The 18,187-nt window shown below is 37.2% G+C and overlaps 1 protein-coding gene across 1 annotated transcript; it reads left to right on the top strand.

Annotated features, from left to right (window-relative positions):
- Positions 1 to 3,783: 3,783 nt before the first annotated feature.
- On the top strand, positions 3,784 to 7,410 carry LOC107810652 (outer envelope pore protein 16-2, chloroplastic). Its single transcript, XM_016635443.2, has 7 exons — positions 3,784 to 4,020; positions 4,120 to 4,171; positions 4,282 to 4,353; positions 6,028 to 6,059; positions 6,339 to 6,372; positions 6,556 to 6,623; positions 7,155 to 7,410. Exons 1-7 carry the CDS (start codon positions 3,904 to 3,906, stop codon positions 7,296 to 7,298), a joined length of 519 nt encoding a protein of 172 aa, XP_016490929.1. The 5' UTR covers positions 3,784 to 3,903; the 3' UTR covers positions 7,299 to 7,410.
- The last annotated feature ends 10,777 nt before the right edge of the window (positions 7,411 to 18,187 follow it).

Genomic DNA, 18,187 nt, shown 5'->3' with positions numbered 1-18,187 from the left:
TCCAATTCAACATCCGAACACGCTCCTAAGACCAAAATCACCCTACGGAGTTATTGGAACCGTTGAAACCCCATTCCGGAGTTGTCTTCACACAAATCAAACTACGGTAAATTCCTATAACTTAAACTCCTAATTTTGGGACTATGTGTCCCGTTTCACTCCGAAACCAAAAACAAATCCCCCCGGCAAGTCATGTAACCACAAAATGAGATGGAGGAAGCAATAAATAGGGGTTCGGGGATAATACTCTCAAAACGACCGGCCGGGTCGTTACAATAATAGAATAAGAGGCAATAATTAAATGATTCCTTAACAAAATAACAAATTAGAAGTCCCCAAATATCACATGTTAATCTCAACAAGTAAGGGCAAACATGTATTTACAAATTCTCAAGTCATGAATGATATATCGAGTATAATCGGACTCCTAGCGACAACACGCACGAGTTATGCTGAGGTTGTACGGTCCGATCCATAACAATCGTGTACATACATTACTGAGGTCGTACGCCCCGATCCATGGATGCATAACATTATATATTTAAATATTGCCGAGGCGTTCGGCCTGATCCATGGGAGTAGGGAAACTCTTCAGACTATGAATTATGTGTTTGCAACTCCAAGGTAATTAGCCCATAAAAGAATATAAATTTTCATCAATAATTAAATATTCCGCCAAATCTCTTAGTAATGAAGCTTGATTTAACATGATCTTTAACAAAATTTTATTTATTAATACAAGCATTTAAACTAGCAAGTTGAGTTCAAATAGTGAAAGTAATTGCATAATAAAGTCCTATGTCTATCCGGACATAACATGAATTTTAGCTACGCACGGACTCTCATCACTTCGTGCGTGCGTAGCACCCACAATTAGTAGAAAATAAAAATTTAAACACATATGGGGTAAATTCCCTCTTACAAGGTTAGGCAAGAGACTTACCTTGTTCCAAGTCCACTTTCCGGTCCACAAATCACACTAAAATCCTCAAGTCGATGCCGAGCAATTCGAAACTAGCCAAAGGTTGTACAAACTAATCAATATTTGCTCAAAAGTTCATAATTTAACTATTAGAGTAATTACCCAACCTAATTTGGAAGAATCCTAAAATTCACCCTCGGGCCCACGTACCCAAGTTCTAGAAATTTTTGTGAATAAATGTTACCATAACCTCAGGAACACAAATATATAATTTCTGCCAAATTCCATAATCATTTCGTGGTCTAATCCCAGTTTTATCAAAACCTATGCTTTTCAACAAACTCCTAAAATTTCCACATTTTACATGTTAAAAATCTACCCATAATCTATGTATTTAACTTATATTGTATAAAAATTACTTACCTTCAATAGCTAGGTAAAAACCCCCCGCCAAGAAGCTCCAAAATCGTCCAAGGGAAATGAAAATAAGAGAAATGGCCTAAGTCGCGATTTTAATAAAGACATTGCCCAGATTTTCCCTCTTCGCGATCGCGAAAAGGGACTTACGATCGCAAAGGAAAAGCCTGCCCAGGCCCTGAAAACCTTCATCGCGAACGCGACAGGGTCCTCGTGATCGCGAAGGCTAGCCCAGCCTAAGCATCGCAAATGCAATCCTCCCTTCGCGAACGTGAAGGGCAACGACCTACTGACCCCTGGCACTCCAACCCTTCTACGCGAACACGACGTGGCCATCGCGAACGCGAAGGCCACAGGTCCTGAAGCCTCGCGAAAGCGGCCTGTTGATCGTGAACGCGTAGGGTAAATTGCCCAACTCCCCAATTCCTTCTACACGAATGCGAGACAACCTCCGCATTCGCGAAGAAAGAAACCAGAACCAGCATATCAGAAGTTTTGGACTTAGCTCCGGGCAGTCCGAAACACACCCGAGTCACCTGGGACCCCGTCTAGCTACACCAACAAGTCCATAAACATAATACGGACCTCCCCGAACAATCGGAACATGTAAAACAACAACGGAACTAAGAATCGCACCCCAAAATCAAATTGAATCAACTTATGAACTTCAAACTTCTCAACTAGCTCCGAACGCGCTGAAAAATACTTAGACTACTCGGAATGACACTAAAGTTTGCGTACAAGTGATAAATCACCATACAGAACTATTCCTAGGCTCCAAACCAAATTTAAAGAACCACAAAACCTTCATTGAACCAACTTTCAACAATAAGCGCTGAAACGCTCTCGAATCATTCGAAACCCGATCCGAACACACGTCCAAGTAAAAAATCATCATACGAACCTATTGGAACCATCAAATTCCGGTTTCGGGGTCGTTTACTCAAAATATTGACTCAAGTCAAACTTGGCAATCCTAAGCCACTATTAAGGACCTAAATATTCAAATTTCAACCTGAACCCTTCCAAACCTAAAGCAACTATCCCCGCAAGTCATAAAATAGTAAAAGCACATATGGAGAGTCTCAATTAGGGGAACGGGGATCTATAAAGTAAAATGACCGGCCGATCGTTACAATAAAGCTCCAACAAATTTGGAGATTCAAAAATTATTTTTAAAAAAAAGAAAAGAAAAGAGAAGATGATTAAAAAAAACTAAATATACAAAAAAGTTAACTACCTAAAATTAACTACTCAAACATGAGTGAGGTTGGTTTAGGTTAGATAAGTTTTTTAATCATTTTATTTTTTCTTTTTAAAAATAAAAGGTGTATTTATTCATAAAATATTATTTAGAATAATAGAATAAAATATAAAGTAAGAAAAATATTTCAATAGTAATACAATATATATCTTCAATTATATTTAAAAAAATAACATACAAAATTATTAAACAAAGTAATATGTTAATAATTGTTTTTATTAACAATGCAATTATACTAAACATGGATAATATAATTAAAAACAATACGGAACAAAAACATTATTCGATGGCTATATATGTCCCTTTAATTTAATAGAGATTTTATTAATTAATATTCATATAATATTATTGAGAACAATAGAATAAAATTTAAAATAAAGAATTTAATTTAATAGAGAATTTATTTATTAAAATTCAGAAAATAGTATTGAGAACAATAGAATGAAATTCAAAATAAAAAAATATTTCAAGAGTAATAAAATATACATCTTCTATTATATTAAAAAAAATAGTAGACAAAAATATTAAGCAAAGTAATATATTAATAAAATTTTCTATTAACAATGCAATTATACTAAATATTGGGTAATATAATAAAGAAAAATACATAACAAAAAAGTTATTCTATGCCTATATAAGTCACTTTAATTTAAAAATATTTTATTCATTAAAATTCAGATAATATTATTGAGAAAATAGAATAAAATTTAAAATAGAAAATATTTCAAGAGTAATAAAATATATATCTTCTATTATATTATTAAAAAAAAGTAGTAGACAAAAATATTAAATAAAGTAATATGCTAATAAATATTTCTATTAATAATGTAATTATACTAAATATTGAATAACATAATAAAAACAAATATAGAACAAAAAATTTATTCAATAATTATATAAGTTTATTTAATTTAATAAAAAATTTATTATTGAATATATCATAGTGACAAATAAGATCATAAATGAAATTTATTAATACAATACGAACTAATATATTTAAACCAATCCTATCACAATTTCCTTTAATTAATATTGATAGTGTATGTAAAAACTTGAGGTTGGGGGCTCTTTCAAACCGCAAAGTTTGCCACGATGACCGCTTTGCAGTTTTCAGGATTCCTAATAACGAACACGTACCTATGTTCTCAGTTCCACGCGTCAGTTTTTCTCTTAAGTTTACCCCATAAACCAGCTCTTCTACAAACACAAAAAACTCACTTCACGGTTCTCCTTTTGCTCCGTTTTCTTGCAAAGTTTTGCCTTTTGGTGTAGTTGGGTTTTGTTTTAGATTTTTTCAAAAATGAACAGTAACTTGGAGACTCGATCATTGCTCCATGGCTTTGACAAGGGAGGTTTCTTTGATTTGGGACATCCTCTTCTCAACCGTATTGCTGAAAGCTTCGTCAAAGCTGCCGGGGTACTCATATTCTGTTCACAACATGAACTGCCATTTGTGTCCTTTTTAAATTCTTAATTTGTGTTTTTTGTTATTTATTGTGGTTGTTTACATTATCAGATTGGTGCTGTTCAAGCGGTTGCTCGTGAGGCTTATTTCACTGCTTCTGAAGGTGAGCCTATTTTTTATCCGTTTTGCTCCTTTTTTAAAAAAATATATAGTGTGCAAGTTGTTCAGATTTTTAGAGTTTATAGAGTAGTTGAAGTTGAATGGATCTTTTAGGTGCAAGTGGAGATAGTACCAGCATACCACCAGAGATCACTGGTCCCAAGAATCGATTTCCAGACCTTAGAGGTAAATATCCTAGTGTATTTCACTCATTAATAATATATATATATGTTCCTAGTATGTTGTACTTGTGCCATGATTGTCAGTGGCCCTCAGTCCTACATTAGTTGGGATTAGTGATGTGAAATGTATGTATTCATTCGTCAATGTTTCAACTTTACGTGAGTTTGCTGCTAAACGTTTTGGGGTTTGGGTCTATCTAGCAACATTGCACCGGTATGAGTTTAGCTAAGATCCATGATTGTTGAGCTTACATAAAAGTGAGCATAAACTGGATGGGTAATTGAATAATGTTTTGAAAGCAATTCTTAATGCCTGATTGTGTAAATATTATTGTGATCTGATTGTGTAAATACTTTTTACATCATCACTGCATAGAGAACTTAAACTCTAGCGGCATGGATTACAACAACAACAACAACCCGGTATAATCTCACTATTGGACAACAACCCAGTATAATCTCACTAGTGGGGTTTGGGGAGGGTATTACCCCAGTTTCCGATAGACCCTCGGCTCTCTCCCTCGAAGAACTCCCCACCTTACTCTTGGGGTGACTCGAACTCACAACTTCTTGGTTAGAAGTGGAGGGTGCTCACCACTAGAACAACCTCCAAGCTGCATGGATTGAGTTGTTAAAAACTCAACTGTATAGAACTGACTTAAACTCTAACTGCATAGAACTCAAACTCTATATATACAAAACCAAAGGTGCTTTGCAGTTCAAAATTGAAGGATGACTGATTGTATATGGATTGAGTTGTTAAAAACTCAACTGTATGGAACTGACTTAAACTCTAACTGCATAGAACTCAAACTCTATATATACAAAACCAAAGGTGCTTTGCAGTTCAAAATTGAAGGATGACTGATTGTATATGATAACACTACGATATATGCTCTTTCATTCTAAACCATTCACCATCTATGCCTAACGATGTGGAAATTTGACCATAACTAAGATATGATCTCATCTTATATATGGTAATGAAATATGGAAAGAATTTTTTTGGTGTCTGGCCATCAAAGGTTAGAAAAGTATCATCATCTTTGCATTTGATTTTGTAAATCATAATTACTACTTTCGTAGAACTTCTAGAGGAATATCTATTGAGAACAGAATAGTGACTAAGCTATAGATATTACATATCAATTTTATTTTTGGCAAAAATTTCTAATGCACAACGTCACCCAACTTCAGCTTATAAAGGTGAAACAATTAATAGATCGACCCTGCCTCTATATAGTAATATAGAGACAGTAATACCAAATTCACTTGTTCATTCATGCGACATTGCTTCTACTTGTTTAAGGCATGGCCTGATTTAAAGTTCAAAAAATGTCAAATCAAATTGGACTGCAAGAATGATAGTGAAAAATTTGGGGTTATATGTCTTTTTGTGCATAAAGGCAGAATATAACCTTAGATGTAATGAAAATGTGGAACATGCATTTGTCTACTTGTTGTCGTGAATTAAGATATTCTAATTAGATGTAAGCCAATGCTTTTTTAGTGTCGGGGTACTTGAATGGTCTTAGGTTACTGAAATAAGTTGTAAAATACTGTGGAACTTTCACATAAAAACTTTTTTGTTTAAACCTAGTTCGATACATCATCGGAGTTATATTTTGTTGATACATAAGATATCAGATTATTCATTTTCTTGTAATATTTGATGCAGGGGAGACTAACAGAAAGTCAATTGAGGCCCTGGTAAGACGATTCAACTTTTTTGCATCTTGTGGTTTTTCTGATATGTTAATGCAACCAATAATCCCTCCATCTCCACCTCAGAAAGAAGAGGAAAATTAAAAAAGTGTGTAAAGTTGAAGATCGGTGATGTAGTGGATTACCTAGTTTGTTGTTGATTGAACGACACCTTGATGTTGGGATGGAGAAATTATGGATGGTTGTAAAAGATTGCTTTTCATTTGTAAGTGGATATGTTGAAGCTTTGCTGAACAGTAAAATTATCTTTTGCCTTCTTTTCAGGTAAAGAGCACCGGAAAAGAGTCCGTTCAATGGGGTGAGCCTACTATCATAGTTTTCACTAACATTATTTTATGCCATCATTTTATTATTGTTCGCCTGCGGTGGATGGTAGGGGAGTTATTCTGGTCGTGAAAGAAAGTCATACATTGCATTCATATATTATGTATCTACTTTGCCTCTGAATGTTGCACATGAAAGTTTTAATTCACTTCTGCAGGACTAGCTGCAGGGATGTACTCTGGTCTTACTTATGGATTGAAGGAGGCTCGTGGAGTTCATGATTGGGTCCGTTTTCCTTCCTATTGATCCTATGTTTCCCCTGTTGGCAAGTTATTGCTCATTTACTGGTGAATATGTATTAATTCTTTGGTTCATTCTTCTGTTTGTCCTAGAATTAGTTGGTTCACATATAGTAAACTCACTTGGTTCATGTCCATTTCAAAGGCAACTTAAACCTTCTTGACTAGAGTTGATTCATGGGGGTACACTGCGAATGAATTTTGTCTTCATATACTGGGTCCCCTATTTTGGCGGTGAACACTTTGGTCTAGGACATATGTTTTTGGTAGACTGTCTGTATTGTAAGAATTCATCATAGTTTTGCATTGGCTCTCAACCTACCGCAACCATCCTCCTTTATCCAGGCCTATGGCCGGCAATGTATGAGCTTGGGTGTGAGCTCATACAGGCAGTTGTGGGCAATAGTGCTCAAGTCACTCGCCATCCATTTCAAATCGGGGGCGTAGTAGTAGTTGTGTATATCTTCTGTGGACTATTTTGAAATTGTCTAAATATTGCAAGATTTTTCTTCCGCAGAAAAATAGTGCTTTGGCGGGAGCAATAACTGGTGCGGCTTTGGCTTTGACACTGGAGGATCGTTCTCATGAACAGGTGGTGCAGTGTGCTATTACAGGAGCAGCTATCTCTAGTGCCGCGAATCTGCTTACAGGAATATTCTAGGATGCTGATAGTAGAATTTGTTTAACTGGAGACTTGTTACTACTTTGTTTCAATGGCACTGCACTAGGCATTTTAACTTTTATATACATGGATGATGCTGCTTTCGAGTTGATTTTGTGGCATCTTTTGTGCTTATTATTAGGGTATTAATTATAAGGTTTTGACGCAAAATAATAGATTGATGTCTCCCGTTGAGAGAATTGTGGATGGGTTAGCTTCTTTCAAGGCTATTGTTGAATAAGATTACAGAACAGATGAATGCATGGGATTGGGACTTGGATGTACCGTCTTGGGTGATATGAAATTTTGGAGATGAGATGTCGAATTTGGCCCCGTGTTTAGCAAAGCTGGTTGAAGGTTTAAAGTCTTAATAAGAAGTCCAGTATCTTCTCTTATAATAAGAAGGAAAAAAGAACTTGCAGTATTGGCTGCAATGTCAAGGTCCTAGAATGAGACGTCCAACACTGCCTGTGCCAGTTTTGGTATTTTTTTTTTTTTTTTTTTTTTTGGCTAAAACGGAAATATTATTAAAAGCTAAGAAAGACAGGTAGTACAGTTCTTCTTAGACAAGTGTTTGAACAATCTTTATTGAAAGCAAGTAAAGCATAAGGCGGTGGTTCTTCGATGACAACGTTGGTGGTGTCATCAATAACTTGCAATCCATAAGAGGTAAGTAGAGATCAGAACCTGTGTCAATCATCATTTGCAATACTTGAGAATCTGTTTCTATCTGTAGTGGATAGAAGTTTACGTCCTGAGCAATTTGCAATCCTAGCAACAAAGCATGGAATTCTGCTTCAAGTGCCGATGAGAAAATGAGGTGAGTAGTAAAACGTCGGATCCATTGACATTGATGGTCTCGAAACACTCCCGCAGCACCCGCAGTTTTGGTGTTGGAGTTAAAGCCACCATCAATGTTTAATTTAAGTAAATGTGACGTGGGAGGGTGCCATTTAATATAATGAGCAGTCGATATGTGAGGTAAGGCAGGGGTTCTTAGATAGTGAAATTCTATCACATGGAACATAATATTTTTTACCGAGACAGGATCGTGTAAATTGTGGAAAAGGTTATGGTTACGAGTAGTCCAGATGTGCCACAGAATGAAAGGGACAAGCTGAGCTATAGAAACTTCAATTCCGTGGTAGATGAATGGAAGGTGGGTGCGTGTACACTGATCTTTAAGCCATTCAGTGAAAGATGTTGCATGCAAGTTAATAGGGAAGAAGTTCCATACATTATGAGAATTGATGCATTCAAAGAATAAGTGTTTGAGGGATTCGATTTTAGTAGGACAGGAATGACAGAAAGGGTGGGGAAGCATGTTAATAAATGAAAGGTATGGAGCAATCGGTAGTCTGTTAAGAAGTAGTAGCCAAAGAAAAGTTTGAATTTTAGGTGGGATATGGAGGGACCAAACTCATTGGATATTTGGTGGATTAGCAGGAAGGTTGCCACGGGTGTTAAGATATAAGTGATATGCGGATTTAGCAGAAAAGAACCCTGAATTGTTCGGAAACCAACAAAAGTCATCAGTGCGCGATGAAGTTGGATTAAAGTAAGTACTATGGATGAAAAGTGAGATATCGACAGGTAGCTCAAAGGAGAGGACACTAGTATTCCAATTTCCATTAAGAAGAAGGTGATCTAGTTTAAGATATTGCTCAGTATGAGTTAAAGGACCGTAAATAAGACTGCGAAGAGGAGAATTATTTGGAAGCCAAATGTCATTCCAGACGTTAATGATTGTGCCATTGGCGATGTGCCATTTAAGGCCTTGCGCAAGGAAAGAGTTGCCTTGAAGAAGAGCTCGCAAAGTGGGGGAGGTTCTTCGCCTTGGAAGAATAGATGTGCAATTTGAAGAGGGGAGATTATATTTAGCAGTGATGACACAGGGATTTGGGATGACGGCGAAAGCGCCAAGCTAATCCAGCAATAAGAGCTAAATTCTCACTTATGGATTGGTGGATTCCCAATCCACCATAGGCACGAGGCAGCGTAACTTGTTCCCAGTTAACAAGATGAATTTTACGTTTAGTAGTGGTGGAGCCCCATAGAAAATTTTGTTGAATTTTATCAATGTGGTTAGTAATTTTTGCAGGAAGTAAAATATATTGCATTGCAGATGTAGGTATGGAAGCAAGAACGGATTTAACTAAAGTAGTCCGACCCGCGAGGTTGAGAAATTTGGTCTTCCATACTTGCAGTCTATTGTTCATTTGGTCAAGGAGATATTGATAATCTGCACTCTTAGGTTGAAGCCTAGTGATTGGGAGTCCAAGGTATTTACCAACTTGATAAGAGAAACGCATATTTAAAATGTCAGAAATATCATCTTGGACGCTTTGAGGGATATTTGGCGAAAAGACAATGCAGGATTTGTTATTATTGATCTTTTGTCCTGCCAAGGTACCAAATGTTTGGACGACCTTATGGATTGCGACGGCATTTGCTGGAGCAGTCCGCAAAAAGAAGGTGAGAAAGAAGAGGGTCATTGCGGGATAATTTGAGAGGTGTCCATTCGTGATTATCAATAGAGAGGTTAATAATGCGTGTTAGAGTTTCCATACAGATGATAAACAAATATGGAGATAAAGGATCACCTTGACGGATGCCTCTCGTTGGAGAAAAGAAGGGGGTAGGCTGTCCATTTATAAGGATAGATATAGTAGAGGATGAGACACAGTTCATGATGAGATTAATAAGGGAAGGAGGAAAATTTAAACTAGATAGGGAATATCGAATGAAGGACCATTTGAGGCGGTCAAAAGCTTTTTCAAGGTCGATTTTAAGAAGCATGTGACCCTGATTACCCGTTTTTGCATGGAAAGAGTGAATTGCTTCTTGAACAATAATAACATTGTCAACACTTCGTCGTCTGGGAATGAAGCTACTCTGATATGGGCTAATAATGGAATCAAGGTAAGGCTGAAGTCTGTGGATGATGATTTTAGTGATGATCTTATAGCTAGTATTACAGAGAGCAATTGGGCGATATTGGGCAATCCGTTCGGGACTTTTGACTTTAGGTATTAAAGTGAGATGTGTTTGATTTAGTAAAGGAGGAATAGAGGAAAGGTAAAAGGTATCATGACATAATTTTAGAATAGCGGGTTGTAGATCATTCCAAAATTGATGGAATAAGATTGGATACAAGCCATCAAGTCCAGGAGCTTTAAGAGGTTGGAAATATTGAATTGCTTGATAAATTTCAGTATCTATGAGGGGTCGGGCCAGGTGTTGGGACATAGCAGTTGTAAAAGCGTTGGGTGCGTGGATGGCAACTTGGTTGAGGCTTAGTAGAAGTTCAGTAGTGTAAAAATTGTGAAAATGAGTGATAATAATGTCATTGATGGTAGATTGGTCGAAGGTCCTATTACCTACAGTGTCATTAAGTCCGAAAATGCAATTTTTTCTTCGACGATGAACTGTAGAAAGGTGAAAAAAATTTGTATTCGCATCTCCGTCATAAAGATTTTGGACTCGTAACTTAAGTTTCCAAAACTCTTCTTCGTTCTTTAACAGGAGATTAAATTCTTGAACAAGATTATCTTCCAAAGCAATATGAAAAGCAGATTTGTGATTTGAATCCATTTTTTGGAGACCTGCAATACGAGCTTGAAGAATTCATTTTTTGTGAAAATATTACCGAAACATTAGGTATTCCAACATTGAAGAACTTCAGTAAAATGGTGAAGCGTAGGTAAATAAGTGTTGGAATGATGCCAAATAGTATTGATTAATGGAGCAAAGCTGGGGTGACTAATCCACATGGTTTCAAAGCGGAATGATTTCTTAGGATGGCTAGTCGCCCTATTAAGTTTAGTAAAGTTGGACAGTGTTCCGAATATGTATGTGGAAGGTGAATTACAGAAGAATCTTGAAATAGTTGGAGCCAATTAGAGTTAGACAAGAATCTATCTATTCGTTCCATGATTAGGGTGTTCAAAAATTTTCTATTATTGGTCCAGGTAAAACGTGAGCCAGTAAAGCCTAAATCATGCATTCCAAGAGAATGAATACAATCCAAAAACACAGTTACTCTACTAATATTAATAGGGTTTCCTCCAAATTTTTCGGAGGCACTGACTACTTCATTAAAATCACCACAGAGAAGCCACGGTCGAGGATAAGAAGTATTAAAATATTTTAAATTTTCCCAAAGTTGAAGTCTGTTGGCTAAAGAAGTGCTGGCATAAACAACAGATATAGTCTAAGGCGGGGATGAGGGGATTACCTGTACGGTTGCATTAAGTTCTTGATTTGTGGCAACTAGGGGATCAACAATAACTTCCTCACTTTTCCATAATAGAACCATGCCTCCAGAGTAGCCATCTGCGCGAGCCTGCAAGATGCCCGAGAATCCAAGTTCTTCCTTGAAAGACTCGTGTTCATAAAGTTTTGTTTCTGTCAAGGCTAAAATAGAAGGGTTATTCCATGAAAATATAGCTTTAATATTTTGGATAAAAGCTGGGTTAGCCGCCCCGCGACAATTCCATAGAAGAATTTTTATTTGGTTAATTGATGAAATGGTGGAGCTGCCTCCCGGCGTCATTGATATTGCCAGTGTGTTGACAGAGGATGCAGTGGCTCATCTTCATATAAATGAGGTGGAAGTGCCATTGTCAGGTCCGTCTCTGTTGTTTCCTGTCGAAGAAGGATCTGTTCCTCCTCCACCAATGGTATTGGCGAGACTGCCGTGAGGAAGAGTATTTTATACTTCTCTGGAATATCTGCCAGGCATGCACGTAGATTTATGGTCATCTCCTTGATGTTGTGGTGACCCTTCACTAAAATTCTTCTTTCTGCATTTTGGAGAAGGGTCAAAGTAAGAGTCGTTTTCAGTAGAAAATAGTCCAGGTCCGGTATCTCTGGGGTGTTTTGCAACATGTCTTGTAATAAGGGGATCGAGGTGTGGGTTGTAGGGGACAATGTCCATTGTGACAGTGGATTGCCGAGGCTTTCGATTTGAGAGGTTACTGGTGACAAGTTGGGTGAGGTGAGTAATGGAGGCGGTAATATGGTTGGGGTTACCATCTCCGTTAGAAGGTAATCGAGGTGAGAGGTTGATGGTGGCAAGTTCGGTAAGATGTGTAATGGGTGAGGAAAAGGAAGTTGATCCTCCATCTATGATGGGGGAGGAAACGGTGGGGTGTCATGCAATTATAGAAGTTGAAGAAGTTGCATATTCTGCATGGTCAAACGGAGGGTATTGTTGAGCAGTTGAGTGATGGGATGAAACTGGGGTTGGCTTGTTGTTGAAATTATTTGGTGATTATGGTTTGATACAATTTGTTCTTGATGTTCCAAGGGATAATGGTTGGGGTAAGGAAGTGTAGGATGTGGTGGTGGGAACATCTGAGGGTAGTAAGTCATATTAGGAGTCATGAGGGGGTACTGATAAATGGTGTAATGATGGATAGTGGGCGTGTATGATGTTTCCTGATCTGAGTCGTCGCCCTCCTCTATTTGGTAGTAACGATGACGTTGATAGTGGCGAGGAGGACGCAGAGTCCTGTCTCCTTGGTAAAATGGATAGTGAGGTATTCTGTAAGGAAGAGGAAGGGTTGTTTGGAACTTGAGTTTATGGTGTGAAAGGAGTAGTAGGAGTAGATAATGTAGTAAGAGACACAAAATGAGCCTTCATCGGATGGTCTTTGAAAGTATCAGCTGCTTTACATAGAGATTGTGAATTATAGGGTACTTGAGTACCTATAGAGTCTGTAGATATAGTTATTGCTTGATCTGCAATATGTGAATGAATGTGGGATGGTGCATGTATTACCCGTCACGAAGCAATTTAGAGGAGGTGTTGAAGTGGAGGCGTCAAGAGCATAGATGATAAAAGGATGGGAATTAGGAGTAACAGTGGTGTTAGAAGAATGAGTGGGAATTTGTGTTAATTCTTTGAGGTTGTCGTAAAAGGAGTTTGTCTTTTGTTTAAAGACTTTTTTCTTTTTTTTGTCAGTAATGACCTGCTTTTCTTTCATTTGTTGCATATTGGCATAGTGGGCAATAGCCTCAAAACTGATAGGGGGTGCGGTATAGAGGTTAAATGTGTGGGGGTCAGGGGTGATGTTCTGAGGAGTAGAGAAGGGGTTTGTCATGTGGAGGGATGTGGTAGAGGAGGTGATTATAGGGTGTGTAGTGGAGGTGGATGTTTTGTCATTTAGTGGAGTATGAGGTGGTGTAAACGTGGCAGGCATTGGGTTATTTGGTGACTGTAATTTGTAATCAGGGGTAAGTGGGGGATGTCAGTAGGTTTTGGGGTTTCAAACCAATTAGTGCCGACGAGATTTGCTTTAGTGGCGGCTGCACTATGTAGGGGGATTTAGACAAATTTTGAGTGGTGGGGGTCTTGCGTTTGGAGTAAGAAACAGTGTGCCAACCATTTTGGTTATTTGTAGAGGGGTCTGTAGAGGGAATTTGAGATGGAGTGGAATTAGGCATCTTTATAGTGGAATGGTGGTGGGGAACGTAATTTTGGGCAGGAAGGTGAAAGATGTCCAATACAACCATAATTCGAACACATTGGTATTGTAGTTTCATAGGTTATTTTCTGCAGATGAGTTCCAATGAGCACTTCTCGAGGAAGGGGTCTTATGATAGGTGAAAGTACACACAAGCATGCATATCTTCCTCTGCTAGTAAGTGAAGTACATGAGTCGATCTTCAACAGTGATCCAATCATGGTGTCGACTTTTTTTAAAATTTCAGTGTCATAGTATTCTGTGGGTAATTCAAGGAGACGAATCCAGATTGTGGATGAGTGATTTGTGTTATCAGCCGGGGAAAATTTTGGTTCCCAATTTCGTATTGTAATGTACTGTGAACCAAGGAACCAGGATCCTTGGTGTAAAACATTGTGATAGTTGTGGGTATGGGTGAATCGGATAAGGTAATAATTTGCCCAAATCTATAAGGTTCAGTGGTTCGATAGGTTGCCATAGTAGTTGAAGCTTAGATTTGAGAAAATTACAACCGTGTTTTCGTCCTAAAGGCTTTACAATGATAGTTTGTTGCCAATTGGCGTAAAGTTTGCTTTTATCGGCAGTGGTTATAGGGATGAAGTGTGGGTGATTGGAGAGATTTTCATTTTCGTCAGAGAGGTCAAGATTTTGGAGGGACTGGTTAAGAATTTCAAAAGGAGAGGTTTAAGGAGAGGTGTTATTATGGGTTAATTTGTCACGAAAGCTGATATTACTGGTAGTAGGTGCATGATTGAGAGATTGATCAGGCTTGTTGGTGTTGCGATGTAATAAATCTGTTTCTTGGTCATTCATTGCTAAGTCAATGTTGGAATCCTTGTCAATAGCACTTATGTTGCTTCAATCCTACGGAAATAGCCATTTTTTGTCGATCTTTTTTTTTTCTGATTTTTCTTTCTTTCTCTTTGTGCTTGGACTTCTCTTGTTTTTCCCTTTTCTTTTTTTTTTCTTTTCCTGAACTGTCACCTGGGTTTATAGAACTAGGGGAATAAAATTTACATATAGGTATGAGGGAGCGTAGGTAAAGGAGAAAAGGGTGGGAGAAAGGTGATGATAGGTAGTATGTATAGTGTGGGGAGGATTATATTTGCACAGGATTTGGGGTTAAAGGAGTTGTATGTTGAATAAGCAGGAGAGGTGTTCTTGGTTTGGATGCAGCTGCTTCAGAGAGAAAACTAGAGGAATACATCGAAGGCCTGTAACATTCTCCCATTGCCAGTTTTGGTATGCAGTAATGATGTTGAGTGTTATCTTTTGTCTTTCTTCATTTTTGTATTTTTGGATACTTATCTAATGATTTCGGATTTTATTCTGGGTTAGGATAATATTATAAAACGTGCATTTTTGTTATAGTATTCTTTATGAAATAATTGTTTATCCATTTATTTAATTTACTAAAATTTATTTAAAATAGATTATATATTTATCTGTGTGTCCTTTGCTTGTATAATATATTATTTGGTGTATAGAGTTTAGTACATTTTGGACGTATTGAACGGGCATATTTTATACTGATTTAATAAAATAATTTTTTAGTTCGTATTTATACTCTTAATTTTGATATAATTATTATTAGCAGTGTATGTTATTTATTGTTTTGATTTATTAAAATACGAGATCTTTTTATGGGTTAACAAGCCTGATAAATCGGACAATAATAATATGTATTAATAAAATAATAATTAATTGATAGAATTCATGTCTCGGTTTTGAGATTGATGCTATTCCATTATAAAAGTTTATAAGTTTTCATATGTAAATCCGGCCAGTAAATTTGTATCCGACACATAAAATAAGTTAAACGAGAATCTAAAGGAAGTAATCAATAAATTAAATTGTCAGTAATGTAATTTGATTGAGTAGTATCTAAATCTTAACATGAGGAGTTAAATAAGATTTTAAGGAAGAATTTCGAGATTGAACTAAGAAGTGTAATTGTAGGCATATAAATTTTATTGAAATTAAATTCATAAAATAATTTGGACTAAATTTTAAATTCAAGATATATTAGTTCAAATAAATTTATTGGGCTAATATAATTGGATTAATTATATAAGTCCAAATACATATGGATTAAATAAATGAGTCCAAATCTATTGGGCTAGCCCATTTAATTGGAGTGCAAGTGATGAACTCACTTCATTAAGCCCAAGATGTCATCTTCCTAGAGGCCCAACTTGGTGCCACGTGTCAAATAACGTGGCACGCCAAGTCAAACAAAAGAGATAATAGGATAGTGCCACGTGTCAAATGACGTGGCATGCCAAGTCAAACATAAGAGATAATAGGATCGTGCCATGTATCAAAATGACGAGGCATGCCAAGTCAAATTAAAAGGCCAATGAAACCGCGCCATGTGTGCCAATGACATGTTCGGGCCAATCAAATGCGGTCTTGTCACACTTCAATTTGATTGGTCGGAAAGAGTTTATTCTTATCATAACTCTTCCCTCCCACAACTATAAATAGGGGTTTTCATAACCCAGAAAAGAAACCAGAAGTTATAACTAAGAAGACACAAGGAAGCTCGTGGATCAAAGGCCACAATTCTCTGCAAACTACAAGTGTTCAAGCATTCAAGCACTTCAACACAAATTTCAAGTATTCAAGATCAAGAACTAAGTCAAATCAAATACAAGGCGTTCAAGATCAAGTCTACTTGTTCGTGATAAATTTCGTGGCAACAATCAAATCGTTCGCGGCGGATAAATCAAATTCAAATTCAAGATCAAGCTCAAAGGCCCTTGAATTTATATTGAGAAAGAAGAATTAGAGGAATCATAGAGATTGTAACACTCAAACTATTTGAAACAAAATACTACGATTGTTGCAATATTTTTCGGTCTCGATTATTTTCTTGACGCAAATTCTATTGTCTACAAATTCTGGCATACCCAGTGGGATGATCACCACCTCTCATCTCTTCTTTTCCAAGTTCAAGAACAAGATCTAACAATTCGACCATGGAAGAACAACTTGCAAATTTGAGCAAAGCACTTGCGAAGTTGACCAAGTATATGGAGGATCGGGATACTCGCCTCGAAAAGTTAGCAAATAAGATCGAGATCTTAGCAGAAGCAAAATCAATTCAAGCACCTATGGAGGTTTCCGAAGATAAAGAAGGGGGAGAATCCGCTGCAAGGCAAACGATCGTGGTCAAGAAGATCCAAGTTTCTTTAGAATGTCTAATTCATGTTGATCAATTGAAGGACTTCATCATGGGGACAATTGAAGATAAAATTGATCCTCCGATTAAATCTTCCCTCGCATATGCAAAGTCATACACACAACAGATTGATAACTTGAAGATGCCTACTAGATATCAACCTCCAAAGCTTCAACAATTTGATGGAAAAGGAAATCCTAAGCAACATGTGGCGCATTTCGTCGAGACATGCAACAACGCTAGGACTTATGGTGATCATCTCGCAAACAATTTGTTCGTTCTCTCAAAGGTAATGTATTTGATTGGTACACAGATCTCGAACCTGGTTTTATCGATAGTTGGGAGCAATTAGAGTAAGAGTTTCTCAATCGTTTCTATAACACAAGACGCATCGTAAGCATGATCGAACTTACAAACACTCATCAAAGAAAGGATGAGCCAGTTATTGACTTCATCAACCGCTGGAAGAGCTTAAGCCTCAACTGCAAAGATCGCTATAGCGAAACTTCTGGCATCGAAATGTGTATTCAAGGCATGCATTGGAGTCTTCGCTATATCTTACAAGGCATAAAGCCCAAAATATTTGAAGAACTAGCAACGTGTGCACATGATATTGAATTGAGTATGGCTACAAGTTGAGATCAAAGGTTTTTTGGCTTTGAGCCTCGTGATGAAATAGAAGCAGAGGATGCTGAGAATGGGGGCTAGTATTCATCTGAAGATGAAACTGAAGAGTCTATGCAAGTTATAGTGCTCCATGACGCATGAGCTTAAACTGCAAGTTATAATGCTCCATGGCACATGCGCTTAAACTATAAGTCATAACGCTCCATAACGTACAAGCTTAAACTGCAAGTTATAATGCTTCTTAATGCACGAGCCTAAACAACATGTTGTAACACTCCTCAATGTACGAGCCTAAACTGCATGTTATAACACTCCTCAACGCACGAGCCTAAACTTCATGTTGTAATGCTCCTCAATGCACGAGCCTAAACTGCAAGTTATAATGCTCCTCAACGCACAAGCCTAAACTGCAAGTTATAATACTTCTTAGCACATGAGCCTACATTGTATGTCATGAATCTCCTCAAATATGAGCTATATCTTTAAAATGTAAAGCTCTTCAAATTCGAGCAAAGTCTTCAAATTGTAATGCTCTTCAAATTCGAGCAAAGTGTACAAGTTGCAAAGCTCTTCAAATTCGAGCAAATACTCAAATCGAAAGCTCTTCA

Source organism: Nicotiana tabacum, chromosome 14 (genome assembly GCF_000715075.1).
Source record: "Nicotiana tabacum cultivar K326 chromosome 14, ASM71507v2, whole genome shotgun sequence".
Classification (NCBI taxonomy): Eukaryota; Viridiplantae; Streptophyta; class Magnoliopsida; order Solanales; family Solanaceae; genus Nicotiana; species Nicotiana tabacum.
The sequence above is the reverse complement of the archived record's forward strand: the minus strand, read 5'-3'. Positions and strand labels throughout refer to the sequence as shown.